This window comes from Urtica dioica, chromosome 8, assembly GCF_054948205.1.
Source record: "Urtica dioica subsp. dioica isolate 48M chromosome 8, U.dioica_male_clone48M_v1_H2, whole genome shotgun sequence".
NCBI classification, from domain to species: Eukaryota; Viridiplantae; Streptophyta; class Magnoliopsida; order Rosales; family Urticaceae; genus Urtica; species Urtica dioica.
The window spans coordinates 23,000,312-23,018,929 of record NC_142763.1 but is presented as its reverse complement, the minus strand read 5'-3'; the positions used below and the strand labels follow the sequence as shown (position 1 = coordinate 23,018,929).

The following is an 18,618-nucleotide window of genomic DNA, read 5'->3' as shown; positions in this document are numbered from 1 at the left end:
CATTATTTTCTTTCCCTTTTCACCACAACAAACTAGGTAACGGCCACGACTATTTTAGCTGTGATAAATGAAAGAATAATCGTGATAATTGTCGCGTCTAATCACTTTTGTAACAGTTCTTTTTTTTTTTTTTTTTTTTTTTTTTTTTTTTTTTTTTTTAGGAAACGTGGGCGATACCACGGGCAATTCATTAAAAACCCTCACATATGGCGGAGGAATACACCCTCATTTTGTAACACTTTATATTTGTGACGACCCGACTTTTCGGACCGTCATACTAAGCTTAATTCTCTTACTTAGAAAAAAAATGGATAAATTTTTTTTTTAAAGAATTAAGCTTAGTATGACGGTCCGAAAAGTTGGGTCGTCACAGTTGGTATCAGAGCAACGAACCTACGACCCCCTTCGCTATCGATCGCACGGCTTCCCCCTACTCAAGTAAGTTAATTTTGTTTTATTATGTTGTATGTTTAGCTTTTCTCTTTCTTCTTTGTTAGATGGACGTTGAAGTAACAAAACACGTGAACGCGGAAAGCCAGAGTCGCATTGCTGATGGTGACCTCATGATCAAATTCTTAAGAGACAAATCCTCCGGTTCTTAGCAGCGTGACGACAGATATCGTCGGCACACGAGAGTGGTGCAATAACATAGACATCCGTTTTAAGGTGTTGCAAGTTCCAGAGAGATTGCAAGTATCCTTTGCAGAACTAAAGGTCCGCTGGAAGGTATTGGAGTATTGGCAAGGAAAGCTAAGGGATCACCCCGGAGCTGGATGGGAGTACATGAAGGATGGGGTTATACGAAATTTCACCAATATAAGGGCTGGCGTGCGAAAATGGAAAGAAGGCGTTATCGTCATGTTTTGAGGTCATGGAAGATGAGAGATGGGGAGACTGCAAAGGAGTACCATAATCGAACCTCTGACATGCTATCCCACGTTCCTTTTCTTTTGGATGATGAAGACGCGATTAGTGTGTACTGGAATGGGCTTTCTGTTGGAAACGATCTAGGGTTTAAGAAAAAGTTTAACGCTTCGTTAAGCGGCGGAATTTTAAAAAATTTATTTTTCAAGTAAAACAGTTTTTACTAACCTAGACAAAGTGCAAGTACATGTAAATAAAACTAATATGAGCATAATAAATTTACTAAGCTCTTTAGAAGCTTGAACGTTGATGAGCAATCGTCACTCTGTTATCTTCATCTAAAGATCTTCCTTGAAATATTCTCCTCCTAGCCATCGTCGCCTGCAACATTACAATATCTTACACGTGTCAAAGTCCACAGCTATTAATAATAAAACATGGGAATGGAATGTTAAAATACCATGTTCAACCCAAAGCCCTGAATGTTCCAATTGCGACGTATTCTTATATTTAAATAGCTTATTACTAGTGTGCCAATAACTAACAATATCAACCGGTCTATTCGATATAAATCATTTAAGAAATATAGATTATATCTTAAACGCCGCGAAAGACTAACCTTATTTTCCCAATTTGTGAAAATTATGACTAGAGAAAGAAGAAGTGATTGCAGAAATGAACCAAGCACAATCCCAACCCAAAGTCCTGTTCCTCTGAAGTCGAACCAAAATCCGAGTGTGACCGAAATGGGAATTCCGGCGAAATAGTAGGCTCCAAGGTTGACAAAGGCTCCCAAATCTTGCCATCCACATCCTCTGGCGATCCCCGAGAGGACACATTGTAAACTATCGAATACGACCCCAATGCAAATTAGAGCGGCCATTGAGGTCACGTATTTCACGACTTCCTCGTCATTGCTAAAAAGGTGACCCAAAACGCTACGGCCGACAAAGAGAGTCGAGCTCACGAGGAGAGCCTGTGAGACCGCAAGTGACATGACTGATTGCACGACGAGCCGAGCTGCTCGAGGGTCACCGCCTCCTAATTCATTTGCCACTCTCGTGCTATTCGTAAAACAAATTAAAACAATTTATAAAATAAATCTCTAGTGTTTGAACATGTTAAAAAAAAACATGATAAGAATCTGATGTCAGAAAAATATTAAGAGGCCAAACAAGATTTATAAGGTCACAAGTTACTCTTTGTCGAATTTGACTCATGTTAAGTGAGCTCAAAGAGTCAGCATCATATTATATTAATAATCAAGCACCAAAAATAAAAAGGTCACGTGTTTAATTCTCCATGCTATAGCAACAATTGTTAAGGACGTCCCACGTCGAATAGATAAAAAGACCAAACAAAACATATAAGGTAATTTATATATTATAGTTTTTTAATTTTTAATTTTTATTGAGCTACGTGATAGGATGAATAAAGATGAGTATGCCTCAAATAATTAACCGCAATTACCTTGCAGCCGCGCTAAGCCCTTCGGGTATTGTGTAAAGGGTAGTGATCGTTGATAAACTGTTTTAAAAAAATTGAAAGACAAATATAAGATATCAATTATTCATAAAGAAATAAATGTTGAGATATCTTTTGTAATAATAGTTTACAAGTTATTGACAGGATATTAAACTCGTGAGTCCCAAAATGACCAATAAAAGTGTACGGAGAATAAATATTAGGATAATACAATCAGAATTTCAACGGCGTACGTACATACTCTCAGAGAAACGTATACAAACCATATAAGCATGCAAACATAATAATTACATTAATGCTCAAAGTATTCCATCCTAAAATGCATACATATAATATATAGGTCTTTAACATGCAAAATTGAAATAGCCTTGGGAAAAAGAATTATTTATGCATGTGTTTGTAACGATTGTCCAAACCCAAAATAGTAGTAGTGTATAAATATATAGATATAGAGCGAGATATATAGATCGATGGCATACCATATTGACATGACTGAAGACTCAAGCTCGGGATTAGGAAGAAAGCCGGAGAGTAATATGAGAAGCTCAAATGACCACCACTCAAGGCTTGCAAAATATAAATCAAAAAAGAAAATAAATACAAAAAATTCGGAAATTAGCCAATTAAAACATATGAGATTGCTATACAGTCAACGTTTCGTAAATTTTAAATAAATAGCCATAAAAATGACGTGACATTCCTGATTTACCCTTTCACCGAAATAAAATAGTGAGGTATTTACGTCAATTTACACATGTATATACATGGACATTGCCACTTATCTAAGCTTAACGAAACGTTGACTATATATCAATGCGAAACTGTAAATATGACTATATACCTAATAGACTCAAATAAATACATAGTAAACTTATACGAGCTAATTTAACTTAAAAGGTAAAATGTATGTTACCATGCCATCACCGCAGAAGGAACAGCGAAGCGCAAGAACTCTCGGAAACCACAGAAAACCTCGAAAGAAAGTGGAGCCCGCGTGGGCTCGCATGAGGGCGAGAATAGCATGTAAAGAGACAACAAAGTCACGTTGAGCCAATAAGAGACACCGATGGACACAGCCGCTCCAAGATGCCCTAGCCCGAACTGAAACACGAGGGTCCAACAGAGCGCCATGTGGCACAAGATAGAGGCGAGCTCGCTCGCCAACAAAGGAGCGATAAGGCTCTGCGATTGGAAGTATCGCGCGAGGGGTTGAACGGCTGCGTAGGCAAAGAGCGCGGGGACAAGAAAGAGAGCGAATCTCCCGGTTTCTTTGGATATTGACGGATCTTGTCCCATCCAAATCAATATTTTTCCCATAGAAATCCAAAGGAAAGAGAGATGGAGGCACGTAAACGCAAGGGCTACGATCGCTGTGTTTGTTTGGGCTCCGACCTTTTTGTATTGCTTAGCACCATAGGCTTGGCCGGAGAGAGTCTCCAACGCGCCAGCCATTCCATACTTGCCAAGTCAAATAATCTTCAAAAATTTAGTTTTTTTTTTCTTTTCATTTGTTTCACTTAAATGAAGGATTTTTTTTATGGCTGAAACCGGTTTGGTTCAATTTAGTTTAGGCCCGTTTTAGAAATCAAAATTAAATTTTTCGGTTTTCAAATTTTTGGACCAATAACTGGATCGAATTGGTCCAAATCAAAGTTATACAAATTTTTGGTTAACCTCATTTTAATAATCGATATCTAGTTTGAAAACCGATTTTAAAAAGCAGTTATCAAGGTCTGAAACTGGTTATCCAAATATCGATTATCCGGTTTCATAACCGGTGTCAGTTCAAACAAAGTTCTTTTCAAATAACTTTGTTCCAAATTAGAATAAAAATTAAAAAATCAGTTAATTAGTTTTAAAAATGGTTATTCATAACTAATTGTCTCTGTTCAAATTGATTATAGGATTTTAAAACTAATGGCATATATACTTCGCTATAGCACATAATAATTAAACTATAATTAAAAGGGTCTAGTGGTTATCTAGCCATATGAAACGTTAAATTTTTTGAAATAGCCAACGTTTCGTTAATTTTTTGTAAATAATCACGTAAATCTATTTACGCTATCAAAATAACCAAAAACGCAGAGTAATTTTTAGGGAAAATAACACATTTATACCTTGTGTTTTAGTGAAATGTCGAGTTTAACCCTCGGTTTTCAAAAATGTCGAGTTCATACCCTCTGTTTAACTAAAATGACGAAATTATACCATTTGTTTAACTAAAATGACGAAATTATACCCTGAAATGAATAACAACCTCACAAATCTCCCTTTCATTGATATTAACTCTTATATAAGAAAAATCGAATCAAATCTAAATCAGTACCCTAACTTTCAAATTCTCAATTTTGAAATAAAAATAGCCTTAAATTGAAATTAAATAATAAAACTCATACCTCATAAGAAATGACTTCATTCCGTGTTCGAATTGTAACTCTAAATCCTGGTTCGAATATGCGATTTTGATGACTATCAACTATCGATGTTTACCACTTTGCATCTTTCTGTATTTTTCACGATTAAGAGACTGTTGTTTATTTTTTAGTTTTTAAATAAATTACATATATGGCGCGAATGAATAAAGATAATTGGTGTTTATATATAAATATTATAGTCAACGTCAATGAAAATTCAATAAAAAGAATATTCGTGACACTGTTGTCTATTTCAGGGTATAATTTCGTCATTTTAGTTAAACAGATGGTATAATCTCGTCATTTTAGTTAAACAGAGGGTATGAACTCGACATTTTTGAAAACTGAGGGTTAAACTCGATATTTCACTAAAACACAGGGTATAAATGTGTTATTTTCCCTAATTTTTATAGTAAATATGGCTATCTACGAAATATTTACAATTTTTTTTACTATTTACGGAAAATTTATAAAACGCTGATTAAAACTCAAACGCTTATCTATATGTGGCCTATATCGGTAAATTTTTGTATTTAAAATTGAACTATTTGATACTGTTTTTCCGTTATATATGTATATTAGCAAGGGCGGACCCACATGAGTCATGGAGTGGCCCGTCACCCCAACTTATAAAAAAATAATTAATTATGTGCTTTTTTTTTCTTTGGTATTTGAATATATTAAATCAAAAGGCCAAAAAGCCCAAAAAGCCTTATTTTAATGTTTTTTTGTTGTAATTTAACTTTAATACCTTATTTTATTGTAATTTGGTATTTTCTTATTTATTCTTCCTGACTTCACTAGTACCGTTCTACTCTTTTGCCGTGACTATTGAGGACTAGGCTTCAAATTGAGAATTTTTTGTTGGGTTGGTTTTTTCTAGATTCAGAACATCAACATCATGGATTTGGAATAGTGACTTGATGTGAGGTATCATTTTTTATTTTGAAATCTATCGGTTTCTTTCACGGAAAATCACAATAAACCCTTACCATAAGGGGTATAAATACTCATAAAATCGGAGTCTCGGCACATGACCACCATTGGCCCACTAATACAGCTCAAAGCTTTCACTTCTTCCACCATTTCTTCCTCCCGTCGAGAGGTGGCTCTCAGTCTTTGTTGATGATCCACGATAATTTTGAAGTTGGGAGAGTATTTGGCCGAGAGAATTCTGGGGTTGAGAGAAAAATGAGAGTTGAGAGGATTCTGAGTTCAGAGGATTCTGAGTTGAGAGTGAATTCTGAGTTCAGAGGATTCTGAGTTGTCAATGAATTCTGAGTTCAGAGGATTCTGAGTTCAGAGGATTCTGAGTTGAGAGTGAATTCTGAGTTGAGAGTGAATTGAATTTTGATTTGTGTGAGTGAGCTATTTATAGGGAAAGCATGCCGCTTGTCGCAAATTCGCTTGTCGCTTGTCGCAAATCCGATTGTCGCTTGTCTCAAATTCGCTTGTCGCTTGTCTCAAATTCGCTTGTCGCGTGTTACAAATTCGCTTGTCGCTTGTTGAAAATTCGCTTGTCGCTTGTCCCAAATTCGCTTGTCGCTTATCGCTTGTTCGCTTGTCGCTTGTCGCAAATCCGCTTGTCGTTTGTCTCAAATTCGCTTGTCGCTTGTCCCAAATTTGCTTGTCGCTTGTTGAAAATTCGCTTGGTTTTAGTCATGCGTATTTTTAGCCTTTGACTAATTTGTCCTTTTATATTGTAACGTCATTTTTGCAATTTAGGCGTCGTTTTTACCATAAGAAAAAAGACGGTATAACATTAACCCCCCAGTTTTGCGTGCGACTTGTCGTGCGGGAAACTTTGTAGTCTTGTAGCCTCCTTTTTTTTTCCTTTTTTTTTGTTGAGGTCTCGACTCCGCGAGCTCTCCATATTTTTGTGAGAGGTCTCGACTCCGCGAGCTCTCTATTTTTTTTGTGAGAGGTCTCGACGCCGCGAGCTCTTTTTTTTTTTTTTTTTTTTTTGAGAAGTCTCGACTCCGCGAGCTCTCTATTTTTTTTTTTGGTGTAGCGCGGTTTTTGTGCGCATAGTTAGATGATGATTTCGGAGACGGTGTGGTCGGTTGTGCACCTAGTTAGATCTTGTTTTGACTCTCTTTTGTGGTGTCAAATGGTGGAATGAGAGTTATCTTCGATCTTCGTCTTTGAATGTTATACTGTGTTGAATATCTTGCTTGCTTTGATGTCTTTGACTTTAGGGGCGCCTTGCCTCCTTCCTCGCTGTTGGGCCGGACATCGTTGATGTCTCGAGTCCCTGCTCGCGTGACTGCCTCGTGGGCGCCTCGCCGCCTTCCTCGCTGTTGGGCCGGACATCTTTGATGTCTCGAGTCCCTGTTCGCGTGAGCGTCTCGTGGGCGCCTCACCGCCTTCCTCGCTGTTGGGCCGGACATCTTTGATGTCTCGAGTCCATGTTCGCGTGAGCGCCTCGTGGGCGCCTCGCCGCCTTCCTCGCTGTTGGGCCGGACATCTTTGATGTCTCGAGTCCCTGTTCGCGTGAGTGCCTCGTGGGCGCCTCGCCGCCTTCCTCGCTGTTGGACCGGACATGTTTGATGTCTCGAGTCCCTGTTCGCGTGAGTGCCTCGTGGGTGCCTCGCCGCCTTCCTCGCTGTTGGGCCGGACATCTTTGATGTCTCGAGTCCCTATTCGCGTGAGTGCCTTGTGGGCGCCTCGCCGCCTTCCTCGCTGTTGGACCGGACATCTTTGATGTCTCTGACCCGCGTGAGTGTCCCGTAGGACGCCTCGCCGCATTCCTCTTTGTTGGGTTGGACGTACTTGACGTCTCTGACCCGCGTGAGTGCCCCGGAGGGCGCCTCGCCGCCTTCCTCGCTGTTGGGTTGGACGTACTTGACGTCTCTGACCCGCGTGAGTGCCCCGGAGGGCGCCTCGCCGCCTTCCTTGTTGTCGGGTTGGACGTTTTTGACGTCTCTAGTCCCTGTTCATCATCAACCCCCCAGTTTCGCGTGCGACTTGTCGTGCGGGAAACTTTGTAGTCTTGTCGGCACTCTCTTTTTTTTGTTTTGTTTTATTATTATTATTTTATTTTTTTTAGAGAGTTCTTGACTCCGCGAGCTCTCAATATTTTTTGTGAGAGGTCTCGACTCCGCGAGCTCTCCTATTTTTTTTTTGTGAGCGGTCTCAATGCCGCGAGCTCTCTATATTTTTTTTGTGAGAGGTCTCGACGCCGCGAGCTCTCTATTTTTTTTTTGTGAGAGGTCTCGACGTCGCGAGCTCTCTATTTTTTTTGTGTGAAAGATCTCGACGCCGCGAGCTCTCTATTTTTTTGTGTGAGAGGTCTCGACGCCGCGAGCTCTCTATTTTTTTGTGTGAGAGGTCTCGACTCCGCGAGCTCTCCTATTTTTTTTTTGTGAGCGGTCTCGACGCCGCGAGCTCTCTATATTTTTTTTGTGAGAGGTCTCGACGCCGCGAGCTCTCTATTTTTTTTTCTTAGAGGTCTCGACGCCGCGAGCTCTCTATTTTTTTGTGTGAGAGGTCTCGACGCCGCGAGCTCTATATTTTTTTTGTGAGAGGTCTCGACTCCGCGAGCTCTCTATTTTTTTGTGAGAGGTCTCGACGCCGCGAGCTCTCTATTTTTTTTTGTGAGAGGTCTCGACTCCGCGAGCTCTCCATATTTTTTGTGAGAGGTCTCGACTCCGCGAGCTCTCTTATTTTTTTTTGTGAGAGGTTTCGACGCCGCGAGCTCTCTATTTTTTTTTGTGAGAGGTCTCGACTCCGCGAGCTCTCTATTTTTTTTGTGAGAGGTCTCGACGCCGCGAGCTCTCTATTTTTTTGTGTGAGAGGTCTCGACGCCGCGAGCTCTCTATTTTTTTTGTGAGAGGTCTTAACTCCGCGAGCTCTCTATTTTTTTGTGAGAGGTCTCGACGCCGCGAGGTCTCTATTTTTTTTTGTGAGAGGTCTCGACGCCGCGAGCTCTCTATTTTTTTTTGTGAGAGGTCTCGACTGCGCGAGCTCTCTATTTTTTTTTTGTGATAGGTCTCGACTGCGCGAGCTCTCTATTTTTTTTTGTGAGAGGTCTCGACTGCGCGAGCTCTCTATTTTTTTTTGTGAGAGGTCTCGACTGCGCGAGCTCTCTATTTTTTTTTGTGAGAGGTCTCGACTGCGTGAGCTCTCTATTTTTTTTGTGAGAGGTCTCGACGCCGCGAGCTCTCTATTTTTTTTTGTGATAGGTCTCGACTCCGCGAGCTCTCTATTTTTTTTTGTGAGAGGTCTCGACGCCGCGAGCTCTCTATTTTTTTTGTGAGAGGTCTCGACGCCGCGAGCTCTCTATTTTTTTTGTGAGAGGTCTCGACGCCGCGAGCTCTCTATTTTTTTGTGTGAGAGGTCTCGACGCCGCGAGCTCTATATTTTTTTTGTGAGAGGTCTCGACTCCGCGAGCTCTCTATTTTTTGTGAGAGGTCTCGACGCCGCGAGCTCTCTATTTTTTTTTGTGAGAGGTCTCGACTCCGCGAGCTCTCCATATTTTTTGTGAGAGGTCTCGACTCTGCTAGCTCTTATTTTTTTTTGTGAGAGGTTTCGACGCCGCGAGCTCTCTATTTTTTTTTTGTGAGAGGTCTCGACTCCGCGAGCTCTCTATTTTTTTTGTGAGAGGTCTCGATGCCGCGAGCTCTCTATTTTTTGTGAGAGGTCTCGACGCCGCGAGCTCTCTATTTTTTTTTTCATTTTTAGAGAGGTCTCGACTCCGCGAGCTCCCCATATTTTTTGTGAGAGGTCTCGACTCCGCGAGCTCTCTTATATTTTTTTTTGTGAGAGGTCTCGACGCCGCGAGCTCTCTTCGTTTTGCGGAAGGGTCCGTTGGGACGTTAATTATTTTGTTGTGCCGGCCTCGTCTTCTAGCCGAGGGGTCGTCAAGGACTTCATCTCGTCGGCCGGACTCTCCGTTTTGCCGAGGGGCTCCGTCGGGGGTAGTTTCACGTCGTGGGAGTTTTATCATCTCGTCGTGGGACTTCGTCATGTCACGCGTGTCCCATCGAGTGGTCTGTTAAGCGGGTCTGTCTAGGACGCCGTCTTGTCAAGCATGACTTATTGCTTTGCCGAGCGGTGCATCGCATCACTTTGATAGAAGGTGCGTGGTCCTGGTCGTCGGCGGGATGTCATGCGGAACGACTTGATGCGGTGGTCAACGGATCTTATTTCTTTTAATATATTTATTCTATGTTTATATTTATATATATGTATTATGTTTATATATATATATATATATATATATATATCTTTCTCTATATATATATACATTTTTTTATATATGTTTCTATACATTTTCACACATAATCTGTATAGGTATATATGCGTTTATTTTCTTTTGTTGGGCTCTCGTTGCGTGTGAGTCGGCGCACGAGTAGTTAGCCATGGACCAGAATCTCGGTGCGGGAATCCTAGGCGACGAGGTCGGCGGTAGATGAATCTCTGGCACAAGGTCGCGTCTTCGGCATGAATTTGGGCTCGCGGCCTCAATCAGGTTTTCGTAAGGGTTAGCGGCACGGAGACCTTCGGCGGTGTCTTCTGCGTGGGAATCTTTGGCGGCTCCGTGGTCTACGGCGTCTCTGCTCCAAGTGGGTTCGTCGGAGAAGAAGAAGGTGAAGACCTTTTTCTACACCGTCACGAACTGAGTCTCTGTAGATGGCGTTACGGACCAGCAGCGAAGGAGCTTTACGGTTGAGCTCCGGCGAGGAATGTTTCGTGAAGGTGTGACAAGAACGAACCAGTGGGCAGCGTTATTCTCCGCCAAGTGGAGAATAAAGATGAAATCTTCTTCTCTTTTCTTCTTAATTTTTCTTGAGCGTGTCTGTTGTTGGCGACGCAGATCAGCCGGTGAGTCCTCGGCGGGTTCCAGCTTGTCGAAGGTTGGGTTCATAGCGTCTCGGTGTCCTTCTCTGTGTCCAGAGGTGGGAGACTCGCCAGTCACCGCGCGAGTGATAGGTGCGTTTATTACGCGTAAAACTCCTATTTCCCAGACTAAAAACTAACGAGTCCTCAAGTGTTTTTGATAGTTTTTGTATGTTTGTGAGTGATTTTCAGGTTTAGAAGGTCAATTGGGTCTTGAGGAGGTTATTAGCGCATCATGTGACGATTCCGAACAATTTCAAGGAGATTCATACACATTTGGACAACTTGGAGCGAAACAAGGAACGACGTCCTCTTCGGCAGGATTTTGGGATTTTTAAATGATGATTCTGGATGATCCACTTCCAGAATTGGATAGAGCTCCCTCTTAGCTTTCCAACGCATGTTTATTTTCAGAAATCGGACATCGGAGCTAGGAGTTACGACCGTTTAAAAAACGGTGTGCAGCGAACCGGAAGCGCGTGGCGCGCGGACGAAAATTTCGTCGTTTTTGCCTCCAGAGTCGTACGCGCGAACCGCGCGAAGCTGAAAAAATGATCTGCGCGCAGCGCAGAAAAAAGTGCGCGCCGCGCGGTCCCGAAATCAGCTTTTTCCAATGTTGCGTTTCTGAGCGGATTTTGGCCATTGGATCAAAATGAAAGGTCCAGATGGCTCCGAAAATGACCCCATTCATCCTTAAAAAAACAAATACAATCATACTAAAGCATGCGAGGGTTTGGGGGATCTCATCTCATCTCATGTGAGAGAGAGCTTTTCTTTGTTCTTCATTTTTTCCTAAGAGTTTCTCTTGGTTTTGCTTTGGAGAAGAAGGAGATCGGAGTGCCATCTCACCGGAATTCGTCCAGCCACCACCACCATAGTTTTATCCTCTTCCTCTATCTCTTGAACTCCATTTATTTATGAAGATTATGTTGGTTTCATTGTTCTTGATTTATGTTTTCTTTGTTCTTTGTATCACCATGAACTAAGCCTCCATAGGGCTATGGTGTAGCGAGTTCTTGACGGTTATGGATTCCTAAATAGATTGATTTTATTGTTGTTGCTCTTGTCATGTTGCTTAGTTCAATTCCATGTTTAATGCCTTGTATGAGATTAGCTACCTTATGCATGTTTTATGTTCAATTCTAATGCTTGAGAAAGATTAGATTGTTGTGCTTTTGTTTTGGATTACTAAAATACATTCCTAGGCTAGAGATAGCTAGGCTGTTTTAGACTCGTGTGTGTACTCTTGTTGTGAATGCTTGCCGTGCTTTTTAGGAGTTGAGATCGAGAGATAAAACTCCGGCATTGAGTTTAGGTTGCTAGATGCTCGAGAGAGATTTAGTGATACGATTAGCGTGAGTACGAGTAGTAATATATGAACAACAATAATCGTGCGTAATTTCCGTGAATCCGAACCGTAGATTGAACTCGTGAAACCATAGTCCTCCGTCTTCATAATTGTAAAACCGTTCTTTTGTTTTGTTGTTTATTTTATTTACTTGCTAGATAATTTTGTGACAAACCTTCTATCATTATTTTTGGTTTCTCATTCAAACTTGTGAATCTTGAATCTTCAATTTAGCTAGTCCTCGTGGGATCGACTCGTTCTTATGATTTATTACTATTGCGACCACGTGCACTTGCGTGTGCGAGAAAATTCGCAACAAGTTTTTGGCGCCGTTGCCGGGGATTAGTTTTAAATTGGGATTCATTTCATAAGTTTTTATTTGAACTTTTTTTTTGTCTAACGTGTGTTCGTTCTCTTATTTCATGGGCCATTCCGAAAACCAACGATGAATTACAATTGGCCGACGTACCGAACGCCGGAGAATGATCACCACTACACGGAGCCATGTGATGATCAACCGTGCAACACGTGGGGAGCGCCACAATATCATCAACAATACTACGCCCCACCGTCTCAACAATATGAGCTCCAAGACCAATCCTCGGAGTACCACTACATGGAGGAGTGGGATAGTCAACACAATTACTCATATAACTACCCTCACTACTCCCCTCCTCCTCAAGACGACAACTCCAAAGTTAGAGCGTTGTTGCAAGCCGGGATTGATTGGATGTCCGCGCTCTCAAATAGGCAAGAGGCTTTCATTGCAAGCCAAGAGGCCTTCATTGCTCAACAAGAGGAAGCCATATCAAGCTTCGTGGAGAAGAAAAGCCTCATGGTTGCCTTCGAGGAAGACGAGGATGAGGAGATGGACGCGCTAGGTGAAGACGAAGAGCGAGGCGGATCCTTCACCGACAAACCCACTGCCCACTTCACCACGACAATCCTATCTCCCACAAAGGAGAAATGCCCACAACATCTCCTTGGCGTTGTGACTTCATCACCAACACTTGAGAAGCATGGTCTCCCCGTCCTTCATGCCATAAGCTTCAAGCTCCCTCAAGGAGATCTTCCTTGGAATCTGCAAGTTCCTCGGCGCTTGTCAATTTCGGTGGCAAGAAAATGTGGAGAAACTACCACAAATGAGGGCCAACCCATGTGCCTTATTCCGCCAAGCATGAACAAATCCGTGGCGATCTCCATCGACTCCATTCGTCCACCTCCACCACCTCCTTGGAGACAAAGGAAGACACCGTCGTGGAGGAAAAAGAGGAGCCCATCACCGCCTCCATGGAGAAAGAAAAAGCGCGATCCGACGCCTCCACAGCCGCCGAGTTATCCACGCTCGGAGAACCATAATGCTATCACGCTTATTACTACATGGGTCAATCAATGGAAGAGGCCTCCCGAGCGAAATTGGAAGATGAGGAAAAAGAAGATCCTCCATGTTAAGTAAAAAGGTCGCGAGTAGGGGCGATCACCACCCCCGCAAGGTAAGTCCTTTCTCCTCGTTTTTCAAGTCTATATTGAGGACAATGTAGCATCCTAAGTTTGGGGGGAATTTTTTTCTTGACTTGCGGGAACTTTTGGTTGTTTGCTTTTAGATTTGTTTTGTGTGTTAGGTAGAACTAAGTGCTTGCTTGCTTTGATTGATTCATATGTGTTTGCCAAGGATGTTGATAATCTTAAGCCTTAGAGTTTGGAATCCAACCCATGAACTACCTTTTGTGAAAGAAGCTTGTTGAGTTTGTGTTGCCATACTAGACCCAAATAATGCATGTCTCGAAGCTTAAGAAACTTTGAGGAGTAGTCTAGCCGATCGTTTGAAAGAGAACACCGAACACACTAGAACCCTCTCCGATCTCTAATCGAAGCGAAATTAAGTGCACATTGATCTAGCGAGGATGATTTAGGCATTAGGTATAGCCCGTCAAGCCAAAAAATGCCAACCCATAATTGTTTATCTTTTAGAACCCACTCACAAAAGGCCAAACACTATCCATTCTCGATACTTAGTCAGAAAAAGCCGAGCCGATGATTTGAAAATCCCACAAAGAACCTCATTGACTTTAGCAACTTTTGAGTGACATGAGTGTATTTTTTCTATTTTATGACATGTTCTCCGACTAGTCTCTACGTGTTTTATAATCCATTAAACACCACGCCGGTGATTATTTATTTTTAATCTTATTGTTATGTACCGAAAAAAAAAAGAAAAAAAAATCTGAAAAAAAAGAAGAAAAGAAAAAAAAATAAAAAAGTGTTTATTTGTGTCATATATTCTTATTTTGGCGTGGTGTTCTATGTTTAATACCTTATTTTATTGTAATTTGGTATTTTCTTATTTATTCTTCCTGACTTCACTAGTACCGTTCTACTCTTTTGCCGTGACTATTGAGGACTAGGCTTCAAATTGAGAATTTTTTGTTGGGTTGGTTTTTTCTAGATTCAGAACATCATAATCATGGATTTGGAATAGTGACTTGATGTGAGGTATCATTTTTTATTTTGAAATCTATCGGTTTCTTTCACGGAAAATCACAATAAACCCTTACCATAAGGGGTATAAATACTCATAAAATCGGAGTCTCGGCACATGACCACCATTGGCCCACTAATACAGCTCAAAGCTTTCACTTCTTCCACCATTTCTTCCTCCCGTCGAGAGGTGGCTCTCAGTCTTTGTTGATGATCCGGGATAATTTTGAAGTTGGGAGAGTATTTGGCCGAGAGAATTCTGGGGTTGAGAGAATTCTGGGGTTGAGAGAAAAATGAGAGTTGAGAGGATTCTGAGTTCAGAGGATTCTGAGTTGAGAGTGAATTCTGAGTTCAGAGGATTCTGAGTTGTCAATGAATTCTGAGTTCAGAGGATTCTGAGTTGAGAGTGAATTCTGAGTTGAGAGTGAATTGAATTTTGATTTGTGTGAGTGAGCTATTTATAGGGAAAGCATGCCGCTTGTCGCAAATTCGCTTGTCGCTTGTCGCAAATCCGCTTGTCGCTTGTCTCAAATTCGCTTGTCGCTTGTCTCAAATTCGCTTGTCGCGTGTTACAAATTCGCTTGTCGCTTGTTGAAAATTCGCTTGTCGCTTGTCCCAAATTCGCTTGTCGCTTGTCGCAAATCCGCTTGTCGCTTGTCGCAAATCCGCTTGTCGCTTGTCGCAAATTCGCTTGTCGCTTGTCTCAAATTCGCTTGTCGCTTGTCCCAAATTCGCTTGTCGCTTGTTGAAAATTCGCTTGGTTTTAGTCATGCGTATTTTTAGCCTTTGACTAATTTGTCCTTTTATATTGTAAAGTCATTTTTGCAATTTAGGCGTCGTTTTTACCATAAGAAAAAAGACGGTATAACAGACACAATTGTGTCAATTGCCATGAGATTAGTCCTACTCACACTACGCACATTTCCATATGATTAATATGCAGGAAAAAAAAAGTGGGGACTTCATAAAAAGCAGGACAGATAATATTATGATGAACTTGGCACACTTTGACAATCTTATTACATAACAGATAACATTGATATGCAGAAAAGAAGCTCAGACAAAGCGATCGAGATACTCGTCCACCGTAGTGTACTTCACATCGGTTATATGAAATGTTTCTCTTCTTGACCGTTATTTATAGGCTTTGTAGCACCGGTAGTGTAGGGATTGTTTTCTTCTCTGTCTAAATGTTTAGGATTGTAGAATATATATAATTATTGTGATATATTTTAATTGAGGTTCAAAGGGAATATAGACAGAAATTGGGCTAGGTTCTTGCTAGATTTCTTTTTACCCAGTCAACCTAACAAGATACATTTAATGGGTGATGTTTTTAAGCTCAAAATGAATATAGACAGACATTCATGTAGGTTCTTGCTTATTTTTCTTTTTTACTTGACATCTTAACAAGATAGGAATGATGAGAAATTCGTCACACGCTCGCGCAACCACCGAGTTGCTTTTTTCTTTTTCATTTATTTATAAAATGTTAGAAAAAGAAGTGCTCTCTCATGAGTCTCGAAAATCAGAGCCATGTTTTTGTTTGTTTGTTTTGTGTGTGTTCAATGAGGTAAATGGATAGATATCATTAAATCCGTTCCACGCATTGAATTTTTCCGTAACTAACGACATCTCTTGTCTTTTCTGTTGGACTTGGTCTCTCCCATCCCACGCATTGAATTTTTAGTAAAAAAAAAAGAAATTAATAAAGGTATATAAATAAGTTAATGTGATAAGGAAATTTATTAAAAAAAAAAAGCTGATGGAATCTTCTTCTTGTTGTTTAGTATAAATACTAGAACCACCGTCAGAAAGAAAAAAAATAAAAAAAAAAGAAGCTAGAACTAAAATATTAAACAAAAAAAATTCGTATGCGTTTCCCAAGTGAACATGTAATCTCTCACCATATAATAAACTTGTTTAATCAATATTTTGTTTACTTACTTTTATCATATAATAAACTTGTTTAATAAATATTTTGTACGAAATAATGATTACCAAATACGTTACTTGAGTAGGTATTATTTTTTAAAAATAATTACACAATCGTTCACTAAGTAAATGGCGCATATTTTATGTCAGTTGTTGTGTTTATTATAGGGTTGAAATAGATTTGGCTCGGTTCGGGCCAAATGACCCGTTTAACGAATCGAAACCAAATTTTCGATATTCAAATTTTTGGACCAATAACCAGACCGGATTGGTCCAAACCCGAAATTCGATTATCCGAATTTTTGGTTAACCGAATTATGCAAACCGATATCCAATTTGAAAACCGGTTTTGAAAAACGGTTATCCAATTTTGAAACTGGTTAACCAAATAATCTGTTAACCGGTTTCATAACAAGTTATCCGGTTCAAACCAATTTATTTTCCTATAATTTTGTACCAATTTAAAATAAAAATAAAAAATTGGCTAATAAAATTCAAAATTGGTTATCCAGTTTCATAGCTGGTTATCCGGTTCAAATCGGTTATCCGGTTTCAAAATCTGTTATCCGTTTTATAATAAAAATAAATAAAAAATAGTTGGTTAAATAACCGATAATCGAATTTTCGGATATTCAAAACCGATAACTGATCCAGTTTCATAAATCGGATTGGTTAACCGAACTGAATTTTCGGTTTGATGACGTGACACAAAATTTCGGTTTCGGATCGGTTCAGTTATCGGTTTAATCGATTTTCGATTAATTTTTATACACCTCTAATTTATTATACTATTTAATTCAAGAAACCACGCGTAAAATTTTCTAAGTCGTAACAAAATAAAATATGTATTAAAACACAAAATCTAGTGCTGAATTTAATAAGGAACAAACAAATGGTTGAATAAGTTAATAAAAAAAAGCATTTATAAGAATTTTGTACTCATTAAAATGTTGAAGTTAAAAAAAAAGAGTGAAATATTATAGAAATGCATAACAAATAACTTACGTGATTTGTATTGTTTGTTAGGCCACCTGCAATGATAAGAGAAAATATTTTAGCAAAATTAATATGCGTCACAATATCAACGTGTAGATAGAAAGTACATGAAACAAAATTGGACCTGATGACTCCTGTTATTAGAAAGAACACTGTGCAAAGATTATAGAAGTAATTGAGTTTTTCCGAGTATGTTCCTTCAATAAAAAGAGAGAGAAATATGTGAGATAAACGTCTAATAAATAATTTACGAGACATTGTTACCTGATAATTTTTTTTATGTTAGTTGCTACAAAAATATTTGCACAAAGTGAAGTATATATAAGTGAAACTAAAGAGACGTGTAGTACATGAATGATTTTTTTTTAGTCGCCAAGGGTAATCTCCAAATGCATGCAATGCGACGTGTCATACAAAGAAATATGTGCAAAGGAAAAAAAATGAGACAGCAAAATAACAACAGGATGTAGTAATTATATTACTTATAAGCCTTAGACTAATAATGAGATTAGTTTAGGTCAAACTGAATAAGAAAAACAAGTGGAACATTGATTTCAATAACATTAAGTTTATCGTGTGCAATTTATAGTCAAATTGAACAAACAAACAAAAATAGGTGGCGCATTGATCTCAATTAGTTTTTTTTTGTTAGTTTTTGTTTTTTTTTTGTTTTTGTTTTTTTTTTTTTTTTGCATGTATTACACAGGTGTCGAATACACATGAAGTTATATTAAAATTAAAGATATAATAATTTTAGTTAGGTGATTTAAAGTGGAATAGTTTAAATAAGAGACTGATTATTGTAGAGTCTACAGTAATATAAGGTTCCGTTTTAGTATAGTAGGATAAAGTGTATAGCCGTAAGAAGGAGGAAGAAATGAGTGGATATATTAAGAACAATAAAACAAATTAGGATAAATACATAGTTACATAACACTACTACAAAAATAGGATTCTACAACGCTTAAAAAACGTTGTAGAATGATTCTACAACGCTTCTTAAGCGTTGTAGAATCCTGCGTTGTAGAAGCTTCTACAACGCTTAAAAATCCGTTGTAGAATCCAACAGCTTTCTACAACGCTTAATTATCCGTTGTAGAAACTACGCTTCTACAACGGAATCTTAAGCGTTGTAGAAGCTTCTACAACGGTCTAATTCCATTGTGTAATTTTAAAATATTTTCACACATGTCGCCGCGGCGACGTATATTTTTCGCCGCGGCGACCTGCTTCTACAATGGATTGATTTTCCGT

General features: G+C 39.6%; 1 protein-coding gene and 1 long non-coding RNA gene across 2 annotated transcripts; both read right to left on the bottom strand.

Moving 5' to 3' along the window:
* Window positions 1-1,155: 1,155 nt before the first annotated feature.
* LOC149388584 (protein DETOXIFICATION 14-like) lies at window positions 1,156-10,635 on the bottom strand. Its single transcript, XM_089622466.1, has 7 exons — window positions 10,435-10,635; window positions 10,195-10,371; window positions 3,263-3,807; window positions 2,829-2,915; window positions 2,335-2,391; window positions 1,484-1,928; window positions 1,156-1,245 (listed from the first exon to the last, which is right to left on the bottom strand). Exons 1-7 carry the CDS (start codon window positions 10,633-10,635, stop codon window positions 1,156-1,158), a joined length of 1,602 nt encoding a protein of 533 aa, XP_089478592.1.
* Window positions 10,636-17,194: 6,559 nt separating this feature from the next.
* On the bottom strand, window positions 17,195-17,637 carry LOC149388583 (uncharacterized). Its single transcript, XR_016300805.1, has 2 exons — window positions 17,489-17,637; window positions 17,195-17,399 (listed from the first exon to the last, which is right to left on the bottom strand). It is a non-coding gene; the product is annotated as an uncharacterized LOC149388583 (long non-coding RNA).
* Window positions 17,638-18,618: the final 981 nt, after the last annotated feature.